Source organism: Pteropus alecto, unplaced genomic scaffold (genome assembly GCF_000325575.1).
Source record: "Pteropus alecto unplaced genomic scaffold, ASM32557v1 scaffold190, whole genome shotgun sequence".
NCBI classification, from domain to species: domain Eukaryota; kingdom Metazoa; phylum Chordata; class Mammalia; order Chiroptera; family Pteropodidae; genus Pteropus; species Pteropus alecto.
In genome coordinates this window covers 5,546,000-5,572,386 of record NW_006430462.1, presented here as the reverse complement: position 1 = coordinate 5,572,386, position 26,387 = coordinate 5,546,000, and the positions used below count along the sequence as shown (strand labels likewise).

General features: G+C 36.7%; 1 protein-coding gene and 1 pseudogene across 2 annotated transcripts in view; both read left to right on the top strand.

The window, feature by feature from the left end:
• Window positions 1–20,705, top strand: part of LOC102879704 (solute carrier family 5 member 4) — a 31,049-nt gene extending 10,344 nt beyond the window's left edge. Inside the window, exons 6-15 of one of the 2 annotated variants that reach the window (XM_006904955.1) lie at window positions 1,568–1,673; window positions 2,744–2,824; window positions 4,999–5,219; window positions 8,161–8,296; window positions 9,902–10,009; window positions 11,270–11,420; window positions 13,513–13,681; window positions 15,306–15,521; window positions 18,165–18,267; window positions 20,491–20,705. In XM_006904955.1, coding sequence (XP_006905017.1) covers window positions 1,568–1,673; window positions 2,744–2,824; window positions 4,999–5,219; window positions 8,161–8,296; window positions 9,902–10,009; window positions 11,270–11,420; window positions 13,513–13,681; window positions 15,306–15,521; window positions 18,165–18,267; window positions 20,491–20,705 — 1,506 coding nt within the window. Of the gene's footprint in view, window positions 1–1,567; window positions 1,674–2,743; window positions 2,825–4,998; window positions 5,220–8,160; window positions 8,297–9,901; window positions 10,010–11,269; window positions 11,421–13,512; window positions 13,682–15,305; window positions 15,522–18,164; window positions 18,277–20,490 lie in introns of both variants that reach the window. The other variant, XM_015590715.1, reaches the window with a different exon arrangement.
• LOC112481083 lies at window positions 17,336–17,453 on the top strand (annotated as a pseudogene).
• Window positions 20,706–26,387: the final 5,682 nt, after the last annotated feature.

Sequence of the window (26,387 nt, the reverse complement as noted above, 5' to 3'; positions counted from 1 at the left end):
GCTGTGGTTCGATAATTGCCACCACCACCACCCCTATATAGATCAGTACGAATGTGACAGTTATTAATGCAGACAGATGATGATATGTTTCATGACAACTCAAATACGATGAATGACATCTCAGTAGGTGATATCTTTTCTAAAATGTTAAATAATTCTTCGGTAAACATTCAATTTTGTAAAAAATATAATCTTCCCTCAATTTACACAGTAGTTGCATTCCTTGAAAACCTAGTGATAACAAAGTTTCAGAAAGTACTTTGTGTTTGTAACACAGAATTAGATTCTAGGCCCAGGTAATCAAGAACAGGCTTTTTTACCAGCACAAATATTTGGTGAGATGTTAAAACGTCAAGTTTTATTTCAAACCTTAAGGAAGAAAAAACTGCCATCTTCTGTGACACTCCTTCCAAACCCAAGTTCTACAAAGAAATCTACTTCTGATTCTTCAGATTCTGAATCCTGCCACTTTATTCCTTTCCCTTAGATTCCATGATCAATCCTTATAATTACTCTTCAGCACATAGCCTCAATTTCTTTGCCTACCTCTCTTTCATTGAACTCCCCTAGCAAAACTCCAACTCTGAATGAATCTAGCTTCTCCCTACTCTGTGCCCATACCCAGGTATACTACTTCTGTGTTTTTAATTAGCATGCTTATATGCTATTTCTCAGGGTTTTGTTTTGGTTTGGTTTAATTTTTCATTTTTGATATGGAGTCTGGTAGGTTCAGAGTTGAAGGGGCATATCCAAGTGAGGCCAGCACAAGTTGTGTTGAAGAAAGATCAGGGAAGCTAGGAGCACTCTTTGGGTATCCAGGGGTGCTGGCAGAGCTGGGTGGACATGATCTCAGGGTCTCTGCTGACATCTAAACTTCAACGATTTCTAAACATCAGAAATCATTTTTTTGTCTGTGTTATTTTAATGATATTTTCCCTGGTCCTCTCGATGACTATTCCAAACTCTCTACAACTTTTTTAGTTTCTGGACCTCTGCCTCTTATCAGAAAGCCTCATCTCCCGCTTTACCTAAAAAATTTAGGCAGGAACCACTTATACCCCTCATGCCATTTTTTCCTTCTGCCCACCACTCTAAAGATGAAGAGTCTTCCTTTTGTCAAAAGCCAACCCTTCTGCCTATGCCTACTCCCGATCACATTTCACCTCAATGTCTCTGGCTAGTTGCTTCATAATTAGTGTCCCCTCCATCATGTTTTACCTCTAACTTTCTACTACCCCAAACATGCTCAGGAATCTTCCTTTCTAACAATAACCATTCCTTATTCTGTGACTCTTCTATCTACTACTCTGTGGTGAAAATCATGAAAGAGTAGTCTACACACACTCTATTGTAGATTTTTCTCACTTTCCATTCACTCACTCATCATTCCTCTCAATGGTCAGTTCAATAATTGATCCTCTAAGGATGAGATGTGTCTTCCAAGGATTTCATAACCGGATTGCAGAGATCGCATGTGCAGCTACAGTAAATATTAGTGGGAAATCATCAGTGAAAAGCTAAGTAATGCAACACATATTTCTTTTTTATTCTGGCTATTCCCTTTTAGTCAGACATATTTTCTGGAGCCATATTCATCAAATTGTCCCTGGGGTTAGACCTTTACCTGGCGATCATCAGCCTCTTGGCTATCACTGCTATCTACACGATCACTGGTAAGTCTGCTGCATGTTTAGCTTAGACATGCTAGCTCTGCTCATTTCACCCCAACCTGCAATTAGCAATCTCATTGTTTGCCTTGTCATTGCTAAGGTAATGATATTTTTCCTCCCATTTTGAGAGTCAGGCACAGCCTAGAAACACAACAGAGCAAAGGAAACAAAATCCTCAGTATTAGGTATGAGCACTTTAATCAGGGATAGTGATATGGTGAGTGGAGTTGGAAAATGCTAATTTGGCTCATCCATGTTTCAGTACCCATCTGGGCATTTGGAATCCAGCGTATCCTACACATGGAAGGTCAGGATGAAATAGCAGCTCAGACACGAGACTGGCAAATCAAAGGCAGAACACAAATGAATACAGGATGCCAGGGCATGGGGTGGGCTCTGAATGGCAGAACCAGGAGAGGAGAACTGGAGCAGTAGGTTAGTTGTGGGAAGAAGTTATATGGCAACAGTCCAAGAAGGCTTTCATGAACCAGATACATCAGTATAGTGTCTCATGCATACTAATTTATGAAAAGCAAACTATATCAGCTCAGTTGGAAAAAATAAAGAAAAGTAAAAGCTTGAACAATCAAGGAGCCATTTTCATACATTAAATAAGTGGGAGCTGAATAAGTTGAATTCTTTCGGAATATGGTTGCTAAGTTGAATAAATTTTCAAAATTCATTAAGTTCAGAATAAGTGAGACATGAATCTCCTGTTTTCAGGATCACTCTTGTTTCTTCATGACACTCTCATAAAGGAAATATCTTGTTGACTAAGAATCTTGTGAGTCTAGAGTTGAAAAAGAAGTTGTTATTTATACAACATTGCAGCAAAACACAAGTCAACAACAACATCTTGTACTCCATTATTGGAAAAAAATAAAAAAACAGTATGTTCCCACTCTACAGAAAAAACAACTTAGCCAAGAGGAGCTTTCGGCCCAGCCAGAAAGCTTTTTATATGTTTTCTGCCGAGTCATTTCCAGGGTTTGAGTAGAGGAGAACCTAGAGGTAAAGGCAAATAGATGAGGGCACGTGAGTAAAATGTCTAGTTCTTTCCTTTCTTTCCACAGGGGGCTTGGCCTCAGTTATTTACACAGATACCTTGCAGACCATCATCATGCTGATAGGTTCTTTTATCCTCATGGGGTTCGGTAAGTAGGGATCGTGTAAGCAAAGCTCTGGGCTTAGAAATCATGGGACTAGTGTCTGTTCAGTTAATCTCCTCTTTACTGCTGCCTCCCAGTTCTATCCGGTCACATGTTTCTATCATTTACATAATTCACAACATTGAAATGTCTGCCTAACTTCTTTCTTGATGTACTATCACAGCATGAGGAAATGAGGGAGGAAAACTTAATTTCTTTCAAAAAATAATCGCTCAGGTAAATTATCTTGTTTAATCTTAATATCTTTGTGTTCGGAATGAACAAAATTAGTATCATTGGGTTGATAATTTTACAAAATTATCGGTGCATTGGACTCAATGTACAGAAACCCTTCATTTACCTAAATTCCTCATAAAATAAAGGATTGAATATTAGAAAAATTTAAATAACTGAATATTACTTCATCATGACTGTTTGGGATGAAAATTATTAAAGCATATTACTTACTTTATTGTTAGAACATATGAACACGGGTTGGAGTTTCCTTTACGACTCTCATTTATTAATATCATCAGTTCGTTCTCTCTAGTAAAGGAGTTTCCTTTATGACTCTCATTTATTAATATCATCAGTCATACCAACAAGCACTATTGATGAATTTAATTTACATCTTGCTAATTTTGTTTCCTTTTGTTACAATATATGTTTATCTTTGTATAAGAAATCCATGTACACAGTAAAAAGAATATAGAGGGCAAATAAATGTCTTTTCATTGCTCCCCTGTCCTGTAGCCACCATGCTCCATTCACTCAAGCTGCACTGTATACATTTCTGAATATGCATGCACCTAAACATAAAGGTGCATGCATAAAGCAAAACTGATAGAACTGCAGTGACAACAAATCCACAATGATAGTTGGTGATTTTGACACAGTATGTATGCCATTAGTCACATAAGGCTATTTAAACTTAAATTAATTAAAATTACAAATTCAGCTTCTCATTTGCCTAGCCATTTTTTGAAATCTTAATTATGTGGCTAGTGGTATCCAAATTGGACAGCACAGATATAGAACAGTTATATCACTGCAAAAAGTTATATTGCACAGTGCTGCTCCAAAGGCAACTGTTAGTATCAGTTCCTTGTGAACTTTCTATTTAGTTAGCCAGAAGACCTATGCAATTCTTGTTCATTGTTCTTTGGTTTCTGGCTTCTATGGTGATGCACTCCCTAGCATCAGCCTCTCTAAGCCTCTCATTTCTTCCATCCCTTACAGTTAAGAGTAAAGACTCTCTCATCTTCTCGGGTCTCACATGTATTTTTGTTACAAAATATATTTCCCTTATCAGAACAATTTCCTTGTATTGTCTGTATCTTCCATTAGGTTGAGTTCCTGCCTTGCACATTTATTTTGCATATAATCCCACCACAATGTTTGGCACATACAAACATATTGGTGCTTATTATCAGATAAATAGTGAATAAGTAAATTAATGTCAGCCTCAACTCCACAAATGTATGATACTCTGATGAATTTTGCATCATTTGAATCTATACCTAGATGCCTGGACCCTTCTTTCTGGGGGTTCCATCTATTATGGTTCTTTTCTACACGTGTCTAGCCTTTCCACACTTCCAGTGGGCTGAGTCTCATTATTTCTTCTCACCACACATAATCTGCTGCCTCCAATTTCTGCTTCTAAACTTCTAGATTTTTTATTGTAACTTAAGTAGAATATAACACTGTACCAGAACACCAGAGGGTGTGTAAGGTCAGACCAGCCAGGCTCTGTGTCAGGAAGAGAGGCCGTTGTTTCCCTTTTCAGAGGAGTTTGGGGCTTTCTGGTGGCTGATCTCGTCAGGCTCACTCTGTTAGCTCATTTTCAGGTTTATTTCTGCTCTGGATGATTATGAGATATCAATATCAATCTGTTGGATAACAGTCTTATTTCTACCATAAAGCTATTTCTATTATTTAAATCAAAATTTTCAAGAATACCATAAAAAGAAGGGTGATTTGCTTTATGGACTTTGCAAAAGTAACATGGTCAGTGCCAGTAGAGGTACGAGAAAGACATTGATCCTGGGAAGAGAATACAGAGGATTTGACCAGGCTGATTAGAGGTGCTTGGGTACCTCCACTATAAAGGAATAATTATGATCACCGGGTGTCTTAGATTTCCGTGAAACGTTTTACTTCATACAATGCCTTTTCAGCATTTGCCGAAGTCGGAGGCTATGAGAGTTTTGCAGAGAAGTACATGAATGCTATCCCATCCATAGTCGATGGGGACAACCTGACGATTAGCTCCAGGTGCTACACTCCTCAGGAAGACTCATTCCACATTTTCCAAGATGCTGTCACTGGGGATATTCCATGGCCAGGAATGATATTTGGAATGACCATCGTAGCTATGTGGTACTGGTGCACAGATCAGGTAAAGTATGTGTGTGTGTGGTATGTGAATATATTTATGTTGTTCTTTTATCTTTCATCAAAAAGCATCTAGTTTCTATTTTGTATATATACATACATTATTTAAAGAGTCGAACACTTCTACAAGGCTTGTGATAATAACTGATGTCCCTCTCTCTACACTATTACTTGTCTCTCAAAAGCAAACACTTTCAGCTCCTTCAGTTACATATTTTGATATGTATTTCTATTATTTAAATCCTTGTACTTGATGTATGGCTTGTGAAACATTGGCATGGGTGTAACCTTGGAGCTCATTAAAAATAAATGCTGTCAGATGCTACTCAGACACGCTGAATCAGGATTTGCTCATAATTGATCCCCGGGTTATTCAAATAAATGCTTATATTGTTCTCTTTCGGTTTTCCAGTTTTAGGATTTTTCTATTGGTTTCCCATGAGAGTTGAGGTAAACATTTAGCTCTTTCAACTTTCCATCCTCAATCCCACACAAGCATACCTCCCGTCCTCCCACCCTCCCAATAGATCTAATTCACAATTTCGGTGAGTTCAGTATTGAGTGCTACCATTTTTGTGACTACACAAAAATAATTCATGGTTAAAATTATTATTATTATTATTATTATTATTATTATTCATGGTTGAGTCACATGATATTCTTTGATTTCCTTTAGCTTTTTTTTCTCTAGGTAAATAATTCTTCTAACAAATAATTCTTAACTTTTTGTTTTAAATTTTCTCAATAATTATTACTCATTAAACACCAAGCCCTCTACAAGTTGCCTAAATCACCTCTCAATACTTGCAGTCACATCAAATATTCTACCAACTCTTTTTCTTGTTTTCTCCCAGAGCCTTTGGCTTCTCACAAACTGTCAGGTCACTTCTTATGCTTGGTATCCATTCTAATCCACAATCCTCTTTACAACCATATTTAGGATTCCCTTTGCCTAATTCTTGAATTAAATCTCCTATTTCCAGTATTCTGCATCATCTTCTTTCTTGGTTTACTCCTTTCAGGGTAATTGAATTCTCTAGTAAGTTCTTGAAAAAGATAGGAGACAAATTTATTGTGAATTTGCATGTTTGAAAATGTCTTTACTCCAACTTTTCCTAAACTGATCATCTGACTATATACACATTTCTAAGTTCAAAATAATTTTCCCCAAGTTAAAGACTCATTTTCTCCTGACTTCCATCATTACTGTTGAGAGGTCTGAAGTTATTCTCAGTCCTTTGGATGTGACCTGTCTTTTCTCTCTGGAAACTTGTTTTTTCTTAGTCCTCAGTATTCTGAAATTTCACCACAATGTACTATTATGCATGGATCTATTTTTATCCATTGTGATTGTCCAGTGTGAGCCTGTTTAATCCATTAATTAATTTCTTGAAAAATGGAGCAGAGGTATTATTTCTTTTATTTCTTCCACTTTGTTTTCCTTTTGGGACCTTGTATTTTTTAGTGTTCTTCAGCTGGTTCTCTAGTGTTCTTATCTTTCCTTTGCATTTTCCATCTCTTGGTATTTTGTTCTACTTTCTATGAAACCTCCTCAACTTTATCCTGAAGTGGTTTTTTTGTTTGTTTTTTTGTTTTTTTGATTTTTGCCTTTGTACTTATAACTTCAAAGATCTTTTTTTTCTGGATGTCCCTTTTTATGGCATTTGAATTTATTTTTATGGCATTTGTTTTTATTATTTTTAAGTTTTCCTCACCATAAATCGTCTCTGTCAGCTCAAACTTGTAATTTCACAATTTTAGCCCATCTTGTATCAATGGTCACTTGTGATGTTAGTGCAGGATCAGTTTTTTTCTTTATATTATAAACTTTTATTATATAAAAATTTATTATACAATGAACTTTGGTTCATTATGTAAATTTATATAATAAACTTTTCGCAACGTATTTACCAAAGAATGCATACTTTAACCCTTGATCTATAGAACTATCTTCATTATTTATATTTTGCCTCTGGCCACCTGATTTACCTCCTACAAGAGGCCTCACATTTACTCTGGGTTCTGTTGCCTGACCCTGCTTGTCTGCTCACAGGGCTCCCCGCCTCATCTGTAATCTGTGTTGTCCTACAACTGTCTGCTTCTAGCCCTCTATCTGAAAAAATCACCTGCTCTACCAGCACTAAATGACACTGCTGCTATCCCTAATAGATTTGTTTCTCCGAAGAGAATTAAGCAGAAAAAAAAAATCCCTATTTTCTGACATTCCTTCAGAAGAAAATGTCAAGAAGTTATGACGTTATGGGTAGAAATCCTGTTTTACTAGAAAATTCTTAGTCAAGAGATTACACAACTTAAATACAAATTATGAAATTATATGAATTGATTTTCCCAGGACCATCATATTTTATTCATAATTCAATGAGGTCCTCAGAATATTCTGAAGAAATCTAGAAATGAAGGTCTCAGGGTTCTATTCTGATGGCTGCCTGACATTATGGCAATGGGCTTGATTTCTCAAGGGGACACTTTCTCCCCAACAATAGAGAGATACTGATGAATATGTGGCTTATTTAGTGCCTACAATACTAAAGGTACAACTTGCAGCAAAGATCAGTAGTGAAGCTTTGTCTCTGGAAGAGCACATCACTTTAGTTGCAATGCAGCCCAGGAGCTGTTAACATATTTTAATTTTTGTAATATGTATTGAATTTTATGTACCAAGAGTCTTACAACATTATACCAAATATTAAGAATGTCCTGCAAGAGATAACCCTATATAGAGATGAGAAACCTGAAACTCACAGATGTCAAATACTCATGTAAGAGGAGCAGGGATTCAAGTCCTGATTTTACTCCAAAATTCATTATTCTCCTCTAGTCATGACTCTATTTCATATTATAGCATTAATCTCTGAAAAGAGGCACTCTCCTTCTTTTAACTCATTCTCTGGTTGCTTCATGACTGTGTTGTGTTTTCCCAACAGATTATTGTGCAGCGCTGCCTATCAGGCAAGAACATGTCTCACGTGAAGGCTGCCTGCATCATGTGTGGGTATCTAAAGCTACTGCCCATGTTCCTCATGGTGATGCCAGGAATGATCAGCCGCATCCTGTACACAGGCAAATCCTGAATCCTAAATCCTCTTTACATATGCTTGAATTCTGAGTAGTGGTTTTAAGATGTATTTAAACCTTCATAACTAGAAATCTCATTATGTATGGAAGTAAAAACAGAATTCCAGGTGGAGATAACCTTGTACAGAGGACCAGATGCAAAAAAAAAAAAAGAAAGAAAGAAATGGCATATTTGACATTCTGTTCCCTTATATTCTTTGCACGGCATGCCTGTCTCTTTGTATGCATTTGAGTCTATTTTGTCATTTTCATGAATGGCTTGGATTTAAGTAAGTCTAGAGGATAATGCAGGCAGATGAGGAAGAACTGGGAAAATATGAATTAGATAAGCTGTGTGGTTGAGTTCAAACCATCTCCAAGAAATGTCCTGGAGATGCACTATCACTTCTTGGTCCCTCTAAGATGGTTGGAGAACTGTACCCACTTTCACTGTTTTGGAATTTGGTTGTTGGGGTACTTTAATTTCTAAGTCAACTGAGAGTAACTGCTAACATTGAAAATATTCCTTAAATTCAACTTTCTTTCTTTATTATGAAGAGTGAAGGAAATATGTCAGAATAATTTTTGGCTAATTGAGGCATCTGGTTTTTTATTGGGGCAACTCATCAAATAACAATGAATCCACTTCATCTTTTCTCAACTGGGCGTCAGTTTATTTATCTGAAATCTTGTTATGATGAACATCAAGTGACCAGCATCCCTTCTTATTGCAACATCCCTTCTTATTTCAGTGTTGTTTATAGCAATAAAGGATATATAGATATCCAACAAGTAAGAAATGGCCAAAGACATTCTTGTATACATTCTCTACAGAAAACTGTACACGAGACTAAAGACTGTCTCAAAACTTGGGAAAATGCTAAAGTTATTATATTATGAAAAAAAACAGACTACAAAATATTATCTCAACAATTACCATTACTATGCACACACACTAAAAAAACATTTCTCTGTGAAAAAGGATCAGAAGGAATTAAAAAAATTTAAAGCAGCTAACATCCTAAATTGTCATTATTCAGGGTGATTTTTTTTTTATCCATTTTTCCTATCTGTTGTCACAATATTGTTTAAGCAAGAAAAAGGTATTGTGCAACTGCCACAATGAGGTGAGACATCATCCCATATGGGGCATCACCCCAACAACCATCACAAGTGACACCTCTTCTTAGAGGTAGGTGGAAAACGCTGGGTTAAATGATAGCACACAGGACTAACTTCCTGGGTGTTGTTGTTGTTTTATCTCTGGAGTTCTGTGCTGCTGGAAGGATTTATGCTCTTGCAGCTTTTCTGGAGGATGGAATGAACTCCCTCTGTTTGCTCTAATGCTCTAGCTGAGCCATACTTCAAAGAAGAATCCTGCCCCTCAGGTAGTGCAAGGGGAGCTACAGGTGTGAGACACTTAGGAAGTCATATTCTAGGCAAAAATGGACCAGATTAATGATATGGCATTCAAATTCGAATCTCCAATTTCCAGACAAATGTTTTTTCCTCTCACGCATGAACTTACAACTTGTCTCTGTGTCTGACAGTTGTAGATATTACCTGTGTGGGCCCCACTCACTAAACCCACTTTTCTTAATCTATCCTCAGAGAAAGTGGCCTGTGTCGTACCTTCTGAATGTGTGAAACACTGTGGCATTAAAGTTGGCTGTACTAACTATGCCTACCCAATGCTGGTAATGGAACTGATGCCTAATGGTAAGAAATGTTCATGCTCACATGAATGAATAAGGAAAATGTGATGATAGATGATAGATAGATCGATAGATATATGACAGATTAGATGACAGATGATTGATTGATTGATTGATGATAGATTAGATAGACAGAGATAGATGAGATAGATAGATAGATAGATAGATAGATAGATAGATAGACAGACAGATGTATAAGTAATGAAATATTATTCAGCCTTAAAAAAGAAGGAAATCCTGCTATTTGTAACAACAGAGATGAATCTGAAGGACAATGTGCCAAGTGAAATAAGTCAGACACAAAATAACAAATATTGCATGACATCGCTTACACATGGAACCTAAAAAAAGTGGAACTCTTGGAAACAGAGAGGGGAATGATGGTTTCCAGGGGTTGGGGGTGTGGAGGAAATGGAAAAATGTTGGTCAAAGGGTACAAACTCTCAGTTATGAGATAAATAAGTTCTGGAGACCTGATGTACAGTATGGAGACTATAGTTAATAACAATGTATTGTATACTTGAAATTTGCTAGGAGACTAGATCTCAAGTATTCTCACCACAAAACAAGAAAATGATAACTATGTGAGGTAATGGATATGTTAATTAGCTTGACTGTGGTAATCATTTCACAATGTATACATGTCAAAACATCACGTTGTATACAACTCAGGAGTAACCAGGTGATCTTGTACCTTAGACCCATCAGAGATTAGCTAACACTTCTTTGACCTTTCTCCTCCCTGACACATATAAACGTTGTCAAGAAGAAGAAGGTATGATCCAAGTGACATTACCCACCCACCCCATTCCACAGTTTATCCTATGAAATTTAGGGGCATAACTAACAAACAGAGGGAATCGAAGAATGAATTTGCCATAATATCTCAAAACCCTTTATTTGGCCCACAAAAGTCTTCTTCAACAGAACCACTTACTAGGCTTTTTCCTCTCCAGTTTCTTAAGTCCAGGAAGCCAAGAATTCTTCCTCCCAAAAAAAGATGATACAACACTGTTTCCTCTCTTCCAAATTTCAGTTTCAGCAAATGATCTCTAACTTTATATTTAGTACTAAAATTCTATACTAGATTATTCTCAAATAACCAGGAAATGTGCAGGAAATGCCACATAATAGTATGTGTTGATAAGCACATTGGTTAGTAAATGTGCCAGGTGACACTTTTATCTTTGAACCATTCTGGCTTGGCAAGGCCCTCGTAGATCATCCAATTCCTAACCAGCACTTGCGCCTCTTCTGACCCCAGGACTGAGAGGCCTGATGCTGTCAGTCATGTTGGCCTCTCTCATGAGCTCCCTGACCTCCATCTTCAACAGCGCCAGCACCCTCTTCACCATGGACCTCTACACCAAGATTAGAAAGCAGGCATCAGAGAAAGAGCTCCTTATAGCTGGACGGTGAGAGAATCCTGGTTTCTGTCTAAAATTTCTCTGGAAAAATGAAATAGAGCCTACTCCTCTTTGGGTTCAGATAGACTAATCATCAAGTTCTAGAGAAGATAAAGGGACATTAAAGGACATTCAGTCCAACTTTACCTCTTTCCAAATACAAGACGTGGGGCCATACTTTTAAATGAAATAGTTGCTTTTTTCAGGCCTTCAAATGCCTCTGGTGTCTCTTATTCCTCTCCTCACACCCTCTTTCAACCGCATCTTCCATGAAATTCCATCAATGTTTTTCTTGGGGTATAAAGTTCCCACCAACTCTCATCTGTTAACACGTCATCTTTAGAAGTTTCTCTGAAAGAAGTATCATATTAGGGCCATCCACACACTACTGCAGAGGAGTTTACCAACTGTGTTCATTAAGAAATGGGGTATCAAGAGAAACTGACCACCTATTTTAAAAGATGGTGCTTTGTTGAAGACAGTAACAATTGCTTTGGTAGATTAAGCACTTGAGAGAGAAATTCCAAGGGCTCCATTGATCAAGATCTCGACTCTGGACAAATGCTATAGGAGAGGAAGACCAGGGAAGCATCTGTGTTTCATTGGTGGAGAAACTGTTGAGCTAGAATTCAGTAGGCCAAAGATTCAGCACTTCACTTATAGGTTTATGACCAAGGGTATGAATCCCTTCTGAGTCTCGATGATAAATTAATGAGTTTTTCTTTTCCTCTCTCTCTTATTAAATGGCTACTATCTCCCAGATTACAATATGGAAAAAGGTACATATATGTGAACAATAATTTCCTGATTTATGAGATTTGCACCTTTGTGGGAAGACAATTAATAGATATATTCTATATTGGATAACAAAAAAAAATGCTTGGATAAAATTAAAGCAGGATTAAAGGTTAGGGGCTATGTAAGACAGCTGCTCAGGAAGTCCTCCCTGAGGCAGGGACATTTGAGCAGAATCCTGAGGAAGTTTGGAGTGAGCCCTGTGGCTCTGTGGGGAGAAACAGTAAGGAACACTCACACGTGTGGTATGTGTGAGGACAGCAAGGGGTGAGGTTGGAACATGAGGAACAAGTTGGCATGTGAGGAAGAGTGATAGAAAACAAGGTCAGAAAGAGCCAGAGGTGAAGTCATGCATTAAGCCATAATAGGACTTTGGATTTTTATTACCTGTGAGATAGAAAATAACTGAAGATAACATAGGAGGCCCATGATTTGCTTTCCAATGATGACAGTAATAATGATAGCAGGTATTATTTATTGAAGCTGAACTGTGTTCTAGGCTCTGTGCTTGGAACTTCCCATGGTTTATCACATTTAGTTATTGCAAGGTTGCAGAGTTTTTATAAACCTTAATGGGATCATTGACCTCAATTTCCTGCCCAAATGCTTGTCCCCAGTTCTCCCAATCCCCACCTCTCTGTTTCAGGTGAGCACAACATGTGCAATGACCTTTTACAGACAACCCAATAAATTATTACTGTTCATTCATTCACACAACAAGAACAGAATATTGTGAAGTTTTAAAAAGTCGTACTCTCTGGACTCCAAGAGCTTCTAATAGATTTTTATAGCATATCAATATTTTCATCAATTCTTTCTACCTGCCAAAGTACTCAAGTAATAAAATGCACAAATTAGCATTTCTGGCCAATTCACGCAGCATTCTTGGAGAGTTTATTTTCATTCTTACCTGTGCAAACCGAGTGTTTGTCAATCTAGGAAAAAAGACCAAAATAGGAGTCTGCTTTATCATACAAATAATTACTTAGAAATAGTGTTGTGTTTTTTCTCATTGATACATTGCATAAATTGCATTAGAGAATTATTAATTGCTGACATTTGAAAATTTTTTGTAAATGAATATTTAATCTCATAGTTGAGGCTATTATGACTAAATGTAGACAAACAATGCTTTATTGGCATTTTATTAATGGATAATCATTAAGCATGGCATGGCATGAGGTCGAGGGGCTTGATTTTCTTTGGAAAATCAATGAATGGCCACAATGCATTAAAGAACTAAAGCACAATGGAAGTACTAGTAATACTTTTGTCTAATCTTTAAACCATTTTGTTTTCTTCCCAGGCTATTTATCATTCTATTAATTGTCATCAGCATTTTGTGGGTCCCATTAGTACAGGTATCTCAAAATGGACAACTGTTCCATTACATAGAAGCAATTTCTAGCTATCTTGGGCCTCCAATTGCAGCTGTCTTTCTGCTTGCCATCTTCTGTAAAAGAGTCAATGAACAAGTAAGTAAATATTGGGAAGCTTTTTTCCCAATATTTGGAGTGAGAAAAAAATATTTCTTTCGCTGGTAGAAAAATGTATTCTTTCCACCCAATTTTTACCACTCAAGACCCATCTAATTCCAATTGTGGTCAGCCACAATTTCTAATTCTCACTAAAGTGTGTAAACATATAGTGCACATTGACAGTACAGACTTTATATTTCTTACAAAATATTATATACATACATGGCACAGTGCTGAGGAACACAAGTTTTGGAGTAAGACTGCCAGGATCCAGTCCTGCCTCTGCCACTTAATTTCATTGTGATCTTATGCAAACCATTTGATTCTCTGTAAAATGAAGATAATCGCAGTGCTACCTTATAGGATTGCTGTGAGGACTAAAAGAGATTTTGAAAATGTGAAGTGCTTAGAATAAAACCTACCACAGTAGTAATGGTTCAAAATATGTTAAATTTCATTATGATATACCTAAAATTGATTGATTATTATAGACCATGTATATTTAGTCACTAATTGTTTTGGGGTGTTAGCCTTACTATAATTTTCAGATGAGGGACAGTTGCAGAAGCTTAATATCATGTGCTTTTCTTTCCAAATGTTAATTAATATTAGTAAGTGGGATCTTGGGGTTCAGACTCAGATGCTCGTCCATCTAAAGCTCATACTCTTAATCTCTATATAATACTGTTTCCCCTAAACATAACATCTTGATCAGGAGAACAGGGGACACGTGTTTCCACCCCAACCACTTCTCGGAGAGAATAAATGCTTTTAATTGTCAAAAGTTTGATAGATCTTTCATAACTATCTAATACCAACTCTGTAAATTGTATGTCACACTTCTGTTTATTCTACAAAATCTATATTCTTTAAATCTATATATAAAATAGAAGTCAAGGTAAATTAAAGCTTGGGTCAGAGTAGACAGCACAGGTTTCCCCACTATCTGAAAGTAGAGTGTTTCTATGAAACCTTTCCTAGGCTGAAATGGCATAAAGTGAAGAAGCATTTATCGTTAATTTATACGGAAAATTTTTGGAGCGCTTCCACATTAACATACATCTTGCTAACCGATGCACAGTATAAATCATGGTAAAGCACAGATGCTCACAGACACACTTCAAAGCCACGGCAGCTTGATACTGAGAAGCTGAGTGTGGTTCCCAGGAAAGGAGCTTGGTGGGGCCATTTTTGTTGCTCTGGTGCACGCGGCCTCTGAAACGGCTCACTGGAAAACATACTGAACACTATTTTCACTTTTCACCTTTTCCAAAAAGTGAAAATTTTCCGATTTCTTTTGGTTAGAAAAAAACAAGTACTAATGTAGATCTTCCATAAAAGCAAAGTGGTACATAACGCACTTTCGAAAAGCAATGGATACCTGTAGCGTCCTGTAGTTGGAGAATCGATAGTGCAAGGACGTTTCAGGACCACGGAGAGCAACGGCCCCCTCTCAAACACACATATTAACCCCTTTTCCCTACTTTGGTGACTTTGTGCTCAAGGTTAGCTATTCGTTGGTTCTTAGTAAAGAAAGCAGATACGATGATAATAATGGCCTACTGGAACAAGCTTCTCATCTTTTCTAAATCCCCTGACTTTGTTCTTGTTTCTTTTGCAGGGAGCCTTCTGGGGTCTAATCATTGGGCTTGTGATGGGCCTCACTCGTATGATTGCAGAGTTTGTCTATGGAACGGAGAGTTGCTTGGCTGCCAGTGACTGTCCCCAAATCATCTGTGGAGTGCATTATCTGTACTTTGCCATTATTCTCTTTCTTGTTTCCATACTGGTCATCCTGGGAGTTTCCCTGTTAACAAAGCCCATTCCTGATATACATGTGAGTAATGAGTAATAGATATATGCCCATTTTAAAATAAGAGTTATTCTAAAGCTTCAACTGGTATACAAGCCCCAGGCAACAGAATCATAGCACCATAAGCACTAGGAGGAACCTAAGAGATTATTATGCAGTCATTCAACTAAACAATTTGTACCTAACATTTGCAAAGCACCAGTGAATTAAAAAATGTGGAATTAGGAAATAGGTTTCCTACACAAATAACTCCACAATGAATTTGGAAAGTAAATCTATACCTTTGTTATAGGATACCAGGAAGTAAATAATTAGTGTTGCCTAGGAGACTGGAAAATACTTCAAAGCAGAGCTGTCACCTAGGCTGGGCCTGTTTAGGAACAAGTAGAATTTTGTATGAAGCACAAACACTGACACAGAGGTTTATAAAAAGCATATAATGCCAGGGGGCAGAGAAAAAGTAGAACAATAAGATACACTTTTTGCCTTTCGAACTGGCAAAAAAGTAAATATGTCCAGTGTTGGTGAGGTTGTTGAAAAATGCCCACTCTCCAAAACTGCTGGTGAGTGTATGAATTTTATAATTTGTAGGAGGGCAATTAAGCAGTATTTATCAATTTGAAAATTTTCACACCCTGTCAGTCAACAACCTTACTTCTAGGAGCTTATTGTGTAGAAATACTTATAGAAATACAGGAAATATAGGTATAAAGATTTTCTCTGCAAAAAGCTTTTAATAAAAAAATGGAGACAACTCAAATTTATGTCACTAGTGGAATAGCCCATTGAATATTACACTGTTCAAAATCCTGAGGCACTTAGGATTTGTTTGCTTTTTTAAATGTCCATGATATGGTTAAGTGGGGGAAACACTCATAGCATAATACAGTATCGTATACTATCACTTTTTAAAAATTAAGCACTTATAAGTATGTGTATGTATATTTGTCTGAAAATAGAAAAGTTTAAAGCATATATACCAGAAACTGTAAATAAGAGGTATCACTGGGAGAGGCACTAAGAAGACCAGCAAATATTAGTCATTTTTTTAATTTAAATATTGCTTATATACTAATATTGTTTGAATTTATTACTACATGTATAACTTTTATTTATTTTGCATTCATCATGCATAATCTTTGAAACAATACTTATTTGCATATTTATTTGAAGAGTAGTAAATAGAAGTAGATTATATATGTGGATGGGGAATCCTGAACCACACAAGTGGATTAAATTACTTTACCAAAGACACTTCACCAGAATTCATAACTAAATATTTACACTGTATTTACACTGAAAGAACACTAGAAAACATATTACAGTTTTCAAAGAAGTAAATATAAATGTTAAACTCTTTTATGCCTATAGAAATAACCATTAACCATAATTTATTATTAATTTTTAGAAAAAAATGGTCTGAAGGACCAATGAGATCATTTTTCTAAATTATGTTTGTTTCATTAACATACTGTGAGGTTTGAACTTTCAAAATGGACTGATAAAACTCAGTCATTTCTGAGAAAGTCATGAGTAGTATTGTGGACATAATCTAACCAAACAGTAAAAAGAAATTTCAGGATGATCGTTTTTTGGCAAAACTAGAAAGTACTTGGAGTCCTAATAATATAATTTTAACAAAGAAAGTAAATTTAGTATAAGAAATGCTAAGATTAAGAATCTAAGGTGAATCATATGCTTGTTATGTCAACAACAAATAAGAAAGCTAAATACAAATTCTAGTAAATCTATACAAAGAAGTCATGGGTCAAATATGAGCCAATTAAAATGAAGCATGAATTTGAGCATATGATGAATTATAATTTCAAAAACCCATTTGCTACAGTCATGCCACCCTGAACAAGCCCGATCCCGTCTGATCTCAGAAGCTAAGCAGGGTCGGGCCTGGTAGTACTTGGATGGGAGACCACCTAGGAAGACCAAATGCTGTAGGCATAAAAAATAAAATAAAATAAAAACCCATTTGACACTTGGAGCAATTTCCTTTTGATGATCTAGAGTTGTCCTTGATCTATGGCACGTACGCAAAGAAGTTACATAATAACAAATGCTATTTATCTTCAAAATTTTTAATCAATGTATTAAGTATGGAAATCTTAATTATATTTATGGAAAACAATTAAAATTCTATAAAGCTTGACAGTTTTAAAATAATGATAAAGTTGACAGAAGTTTGAATGTGGACTGGGAAACAGATGTGTAAAGCTATAAGGTGCCATTGGAACTCAATGATAGTACATAGATACTGTCAAAATATGATGGATCCAGAATTGGAACTTAAGAAAATATTTAAAGTTACAAAAGTAACCACTAAACAAACTGAAAGTAATAATGATGTACCTAATAGCAGTTGAATGATAAGGACAATGATAGCAGGGTATAGTGTAAGTTAGATAAATCTTTGACTTTTACGAAATTAGAAATCCAGAAGTAGAAGTTTTAAACATGTTATTTAAGAGTTTCTAATAACTATCAGAAGAATTAAAAAACAGAAATAATTTAAAATGATTAGTGTGTTTTCATGCATGAGTGTGGTAGAAAACCTTTTTTTGTTTTTATCTGTACTTTTCTATGCTGTATTAATACCATTGTATTATTGTGAACATTTGCTCATTATTAACGCACTTGTCAATGGCCTCTGGGTAGCTGCATCGCCTGTGCTGGGCTCTTCGGAACAGTACAAAGGAACGAATCGATTTAGATGCAGATGAGAAAAGACATGAAGAAGCTGATGATGATGTTGACGAAGGTAATATCTGCTTTATATTTGGTATTTATATTCGGTAGAGACTCTATGTACCTGAATTGGTGTAGAGGATTTTTTTTAATGCCACTAAATTCAGTTTCTGAAAAAGCTGTTAGATATGATAAAATAAAACTTTAAAATCTTACCTTCCCATTAAGCTAGACAATTTGTTACATATTAAATCTACTCATTCAATCTGCCTGTCCAACAGTCCATCTGTCCATCCACCCACCATCCATCCATGGATCTGTGTGCCAACTCGAGGTGAAAATCAATTCCAATCTCTCCTGCCCCTGGCCACATATTAAATGTTTAACAAATCAATATTGATTGATTGTGATTAAGCATCTAGCCTCAATCTCTTCTCCAACCTTATTTCTCACTATTCTCTTCAAAACACCAACTATTCCACTCAGGCAGATTTCTTTACTTTTCCCCCACATATACCAAGCTCCCTCAAATATTTCTACCTCCTCTCCAAGAGAAAAAAATATCTATCCTTTATAACTAAGTTCTAATCTCATTTTCTTTGTGAAAATTTCTCCAGCATCCATCCCCGTGGCTCTTTGCTTACCTGATATTTTTTAAACCACTGACAAAGTTTAGCACTTCAGGACATGTTGTCTTAAACTGTACACTAATTGTTTGGTTTGAGTTGGTTCTTCAAATTGAAGGAAGGGTCAATGCCTCCTACTCCTCTGGGGTTTGTATATTAATGCTCCTGAGAAAAACTGGCCTATGATTTTTTATTTTTGTACTTTGTCTGGTTTTGGTATTTATATCATAGTGTTCTCATAGAAAGAATTGGAAAGTAGCCACTTTTTCATTTTATGGAAATATTTCAATAAGATTGGAAGGATATCTCCACTGAAATTTTGGTATTTTGTCAATAATGCCATTAGGGCCTCTGCATACGTGTGTATGACAGAGAGAGAGAGAGAGAGAAGCTTTAAACTATTGATTCAATTTCGGTAATGCCCATAGAACTATTTAGAGTTTCCATTTCTTCATTAATCAGTTTTGGAAAATTATGTATTTCTAGGAGTGTGTACATTTAGTATACATTATAAATATATTGACACAAAGTTGTTTATAATATATACTTATTGTCTTTTCTATCTCTACCTCTATAATTATGTCTTCTCTTTAATTCCTAATGTAATTTTTTGTGATTTCTCTTTTTTCTTGATAAATCTCATTAAAGACGTCTATTTTACTTTTCTCAGAGCCTCAATTTTTGGCTTTGTTAATTCTCTCCATTATTATCTTTTTTCTAGGTCATTACTTTCTGTTTTCATATATATACCCTACCATTTACATTATTTGGGTTTCTCTTGCTGTTATTTTTTCTAACTTAAATTGAGTATTGCTTCATTAATTTTCAGCTTCTTGTATAATGTAAATAACTAAGGCTACACGTTTCCTTCGAAGTAATGTTTTTGCTGCTTCTCACGGCTTTTAATTTGTAGAATTTTCTTTGCCATCTATTTCTAAGTATAGTTTTACTTTCATTATGGTTTTTTTATAGACATTTGAATTTTGAAGTATGTTTTAAATTTCCTAATGCTGCAACAAATAACCTTGTACATAAATACTAAAAGTAGTACAATAGCCTTGTATTGTTCTTGCCAGTATACCTTTGAGATAGATTCTGAGAAGTTTGAGTTTAGGGTCAAAAGATTAATACCTATGCACTTTTGCTATATACTGCCAAAGTTCCCTCCATGGGAGTTGAATCACATTTTCCTCATAAACAATGTATGAGAGTGCCTGTTTCCACATAGACTCACTTATATAGCATATTATGAGACTTTTGAATTTTTGCCACTGATAGATGTGTAGTGATGTCTCCATGTGGTTTGAATTTCTCTTTTTTGAGTGAGTTTAAGAATTGTCTTTTTTCTTTGAACTGTGTTCATCTCTATAGTATGTTTACATGGAGTTGTTGATATTCTTTTCTAGAAACCCATTAACAGTAAGGATATTCAACTCTTTGTGATATAATATGCAAATGGTTTTCCCCAGTTTGTCACTTGTTTACTTTGTTGAACTTTATGCTGTGCAATAGTTTTCTATTTTTATAGAATCGAAGTTATCTATATTTTCTCAGGGATTCCTCTAACACTTAGAAGTGGTCATAATCATTCTTTACAGTCATCTGTACTGCACTGACAGGAGTTCATTCCCCATGTTTTGTGATCACTTGTTTATCTTTCTTGGTTTCAGATAATCCTGAAGAAACTCATGGATGTCTCAGGAGGGCTTATGACTTATTCTGTGGTTTGCAGAATAAGGGCCCCAAGCTGAGTAAAGAGGAGAAAGAAGCCCAGGAGAAGAAACTGACAGACACATCTGAGAAGCCCTTATGGAGGTCTATAGTGAATGTCAATGCCATCCTCCTCCTAATAGTGGCAGTCTTCATCCATGGCTATTTTGCCTGAACTTTCTCCAGGCCACCAGAATATTTATTAAGCAAAGGATATTATTAATTTTTCCTTTTTAGAGTTTGTTCTGTTGCAAAAGGGAGATGAGCAGTTAGTAATTTTATCCAATGAGATGACTATAGATCTGACTAAGCTTTTGTTTTTCCTTTGTGTCAATAAAGAGAGAGTTGATAATGTAGAAAGCTGGTGAGCTGACTTCATGTGTGTGTAAACTAGGAGCATTTGGGTCTAAATTCTTTTTTTTGTATCTCACCTGATAGATTGCCCTATGCTATAATTGTTCTCTGTTATTTTCAGAGGTTTCTACTTAGAAGGGAATGCCTCTCCCAACTCTGTTTCACCTAGTAAACTTCTCGTTATAAAACAGCGAACTTCTCCTCTCATTTTTCTATCACTCATCTCAAGGATTTGAAAAATAGAAATATTTTCTAATACTTGAGGGGCGGGGAGGGAAGCTGTAAATGCCCATTGTAAGCGTTTTTATAAATTTACTGGTAATTATTAACTTATGCCTTAAATAAAGCCATCCCCCACTAAACATTAGTATACCAAGCCACTGACTTTTTAAATCACTTTGTTAAAATATAATTCATATACCATAAAATGCATCTATTTAAAGTGTGCAATTCCTTGTATTTTAGAGACTTTCCCAGACTACAATTGCTAAGACTATATTCCTTGTCCATGTAGTCACAGAACCCTCTGTTTATTAGCTTTTGTTCCTCTGTCCCTCAAATACTGTTTTGATATTGACTTCCTTAAATATCAGCAGCTCTACAAGTCTTTGCAAATTGACTCTGTTTGGGGGCCCTCCAAATCTTAACCAGGCTTGCACTAAGCCTAGTGTTCAGATGAAAGCTTTCAGTCTTCTCGAGTCTTTTCTGAGCATGTGTCTTGCCCTGGTCATGCACATGACTTTCTAAATTGCCCAATATGTATGGTTTATTTTGAGTGTCCTAATTTCCCAAAGACACTTTTGCCAGATTTTGCCTGAAGTAGTCTATTATATATTTTGACTGTAATCTTTTGCCTTAGGCATCTGAGTTTTGTTAGTTTGACTTGTGGTGTTTCTGAGCTTCTCCAGTCTGAGTTTGGAGTTAGGTGAAACAGAGAAGAACACCTTGTGTTAGTCCTTCATGTGTCTCCCAAACATGTTAGAACAAGCATGCACAATAATCTGTGAATATGATCTGCTCTGCTCCTTCTGCAATCAGGGAAATTGTTCCACCCTGGGAACAGAGGCCACCCTATGATTGCTGCTGCTTTAAGATGGCCACCACACAAAAGAGAAGGTGATAGTCACTATCAGTAAGAGGCACCATTTTGTGGTGACTTTTTCTTGATTTAGCACTTTGTTTAGTTGCTATAAGCTTTCATCTAAGTTCTAGAGTTCTCACAAAATTGGTTCTGACAGTTTCTGCTGATTTTTCAATGTTTCTGTCAGGGGGTGAAAGCTTAGGGTGGCCCGTTCCACCATTTTATTGATGTCATATTTTTATCATGTCCTCCTGATTTTCTTTTTTTGAAGATGTTTTCTATTTTTTGTCCATCTTTTTCCTAATGGTTTCCTCCTGTCTTTTTCTTGTTGATTCACAGGAATCCCTTGAATATTCTGGTTATCAATTGCTTGCCATTTTTTGTATCACTCCCTTCTTCGTATTCTGCTTACTCTTTTTCTGGAGCTCCAATAAAATGGATGTTGGACTTCCTGGGTCATGTCTTTTGAGTTTTATTTCACAGTTTCCACTTTACTTCTTATTAGTACATTTTAAGATAATTCCTGGGCTCCATATTTCCATCCACTAAGTTTAGTTCTGTGCATTCTGCTATTTATCCCATCATTCAAGTATTTTATTTCAACAAGTTAAATTTCCCTTTCGATATCTTTGGGTAGACAGTACAGTTGAAGTATTTAAGAATTAGAATTCTGGAGTCGGGACCCTGGCCCTGGAGTGATCAGAACTGGGATGTGAGAATGAGAGACAGGGAGTGTGAGCCTATAAAAACATCATGTGTTAATTAACATCAAGGACATGATGCTGAAAAGTTGTTCTCTAAAATTAAAGACTGAGAAACTTGGCTATTTAAAATCATATTGGTGAAAATAAAATATCTTACTAATTTCTGGAGGTTCTGAGTCATGTGGTTCTCTGACAGAGAAGCAACCTCAATTTCCAAGGTGCATAGCTTCAGATAAGGAGTTTTTAGATATAATATTTCATATTGATCTTAACTTTGAATTTCCACAATAACAGGAAGCCTAGGTCTGCTTTCTACACTAGGCTGGATATTAACCCCTTTATATACTCTTTGCTTTACTTTAAGCCTAATGAAATATTGCCTCTTGTAAATTTTTCCTGAACTCCACCCTTCCTCAAAATCCTATAATGACCCAAACCCTTTCTCTGTTTGATGAGAAGCTGTATTTCTGCTTAACTTTCTCCCTTGCTGCAGCAAGTTAAATAAACCTAGCTTTGCAAGACCACAGGTGTGTTCCTGGTGGCTCCAGTTAGTGGGCTTCAAGACGGGTCAGAAATAGGTAAAAAGTGAAGGTAGGGACTAATGATGTTGGGTTCACTAAGTAGAAAAAAATGGAGATGGTAAGATGGCTGGACCAGGCAAATGAGTACCGAGAAGAAAAGAATGGAGAAAAAGAAAGAAGAGGAAGAGAAGGTGAAGGAGTCAGAAGAAAGATTGAGAAGCAGACAGGTGGTCTTTTAAGGAAACAGTAGTGTGGTTCCTGATTAACACAGTATCTGATGGTGTCTGGTAGACCTTTGAGATGGCTATGAGAAGTAGAAGGAATCTGTTGTAAGAATGTACGTGCTGAGTGTGGTATGATAAACTTGGTGCAGCCACGAGAGAATCAGGCTTGAAAGGAAGAAGTTTATTATATTCATAGGTTCTAGAGAGGGGGTTACCACATGCCATGCAGGGCCAAAGTGGGGAGCACCAGTGTTGGTGAGAAGGCAGAAAGGAACACGGGGAAGGCCTAGGCCACAGACTTTGTTGGGGTTTCTTCACAAAAGGCAAGGCAGGGCAAGGTAAATAGCTTAGGATTGACCAGTTTGAATAATTTGGGTGGGTTTGAGAGTATTGAGATTGTCTCTAGTTGCCTCATACTTGGCCCTGGGATGATTTAGGGCAGGGGAAATATTGGCTTGGTGTGTGAAAGTTAGATAAGAAGGTGATTGGGGCTATAGACTCAAGATTGGCTGATTTGTATATGAGAGATGTGCTCCTGGACAAGCCCTTTGTTATCCACAAGAAAGGGCTAGCCATTGGAGGGGCAGTTTCTCCCCAGTCCATAAGGCCCCCAAGTGCCAGAGAATCAAGAATACAGAAAGTAAGAAAAAAAATGGTTAATATAGTTGGCACTGTGATCAATGGCTATCAAATAGACAAATGCAGAATCGAATAAAACACAAAACAGGATCTGACTCCCTTACAGATATATTAGTCTACTAGGGCTGCCATAACAAAGCACTACAGACAGGGTGGTTTAACCAGAATAAATTAAATTTTTCACAGTTCTGGAGGGTAGAAGTCTAAGGTTAAGGTGTCAGAAAGTTTGATTTCTTTTAAGGCCTCACTCCTCAGCTTATAGATGGCTGTCTTCTCCCTATCTTTCACACAGTCTTTCCTCTGTGTCTGTGTCCTAATCCCTTTTTATAAGGATAGCTGTCATATTGGATTAGGACCTATCCTAGTAATCTCATTTTAACTTAATTACCTCTTTAACGGCCCTATGTCCAAATACAGTCACATTCTGAGGTACTGGGAGTTAGACTTGGACAAATGAATTTGGGGGTTAGAGGAAGGACACAATTAAGCCCATAACATAGAATTGATTTTGCATCTTGTGGAAACAAGGACCATTTTCTCTCATGCTGGAGTCAAATAGAACCAGAAATCATCATTATCCACATCCTGGCAGTCTTAAAAAGACTTCATGGAAGACTAGAAGCTTTGGCATGAAAGATATATTCCTATCACTGTTTGGTCAGGGAGAGATATCCACCTACACCAAAATTAGGAGCACAGGATTGAACAAAGTAACCAACTTCCCTGAACCTTCATCGTTCATCTGAAAACAGATAGGAATGTTTAACTCACAGATTCAAATGTTATAAACTTATAACATTTCTTAATAAGTAGATGCTCAATAGATGGTGGTCTCCTCACTTGCATACATCCCAACTCATTCCAAGGTCTTCGGATTTGAAGGAGAAACATTGTATCATTGAAGGGAAATTATGTGCCAAGGAGGAGAGACTGTCAACCCCTAGATCATAAACTCCAAGGTCTTTTTCTTGGGTAAATCCTTGAATCTTTGAACCTCGATTTCTTCCAAATGTAATGCAGACTTCATGGAACTATTGTAAAGATTAGATGAGATCATTTCATATTGCCTAAAAGATCTGGGCCAGAGAAGATGCCCAGTAAATATTAGTGCTTTCTCCTCTCACTTCACCCTTATCTGCAAAACATTCTATTTGTAAGACTGACTTTGAGGGCAAGTATATATTTATGATACATGATGGGTACCAGATATAAAATAAAATAAAGTCAAGTTGATAAAGGGTCAGGTCTTAGATATCTTCTTGGGGCAAAGTCAGAATTAAGCAAATGGATTCAAAGGTCAGCAGGGTAGGATTTTTCTGTGCTTTGACACTGTAATGTGTCTCAGCCATACTCACACATTTTTTTGTTTCAGAAAAGACTTTTGGTCCTGAGACATCACTAAAAACCTCGAATAAGGTCTGGGAAAGCAGTTCTTCCAGTTCTGCCTGCCTTGGTGATGAAATGAAGCCTCTTTGGAAGTTAACTCTAAGTAGTTGTTTTCAAAGTGTGCTCCCCAGACCAGCAGCATCAAAATGGTTAGGAAATTTGTTAGAAATGCAAATTCTCAGGCCCTACTCCAGACCTAATGATTGGGAAACTCTGAAGGCGGATCCCAACAACTATGTTTTAACAATTCCTCCAGGATTTCTGATACAGCTACAGTTTGCAAACACTACTCTAAGCCCTTTGATTCTGAAATGCATGTGTATGTGCTGCCCGCACTCAAGTGTAAAGTAGGTCCCTTTATTGGGTGGACATTTGCCACCAGTTTTCCAAACATGGGATGAATTGTATCAAATCACATGTTCTTTGAGTTGCTCTTAGAACTACAAAAGCTAGCTGAGTCAGGGACACTATGTGGGGCTTTTGGACTGAACAACACCCACCTGAATCTTTCAGAGCCAAACAACACTGCCCCATTAACCTCACTCACATCTCCTCAATCCCATCTCCACCAACCCACTAAGACAGTGGCACCTCATTCAAACGGTTCCATTTGCCTAAATCCAATTAGAAGATTAGAGGTGTTTTGGGGGCTGGGGTTGGGAGCTAAAATGAAGAAACCTCTCTCCTCCAACTAAACATATATGTTTTTCTCCCAAGGGTTGCTTTTGTGGTACAGGACAAACTGCAGTGCATCTTTTAGGAGATGGTGACTTCAGCACTAACAAAGAGTAGGTTCCACTGAGTTCCAATGATAGAAACTTCTCTAAGTAAACACCAATGCCTGTCTCAGCTACAAGTAATCAATGCTCCCATGTAAGTCCCCAGGCAGGTCCCCAGGGACCAACCTCACTCTGTAGAGTACAAGGCCTGTCTTTTCATTTTGAGAGT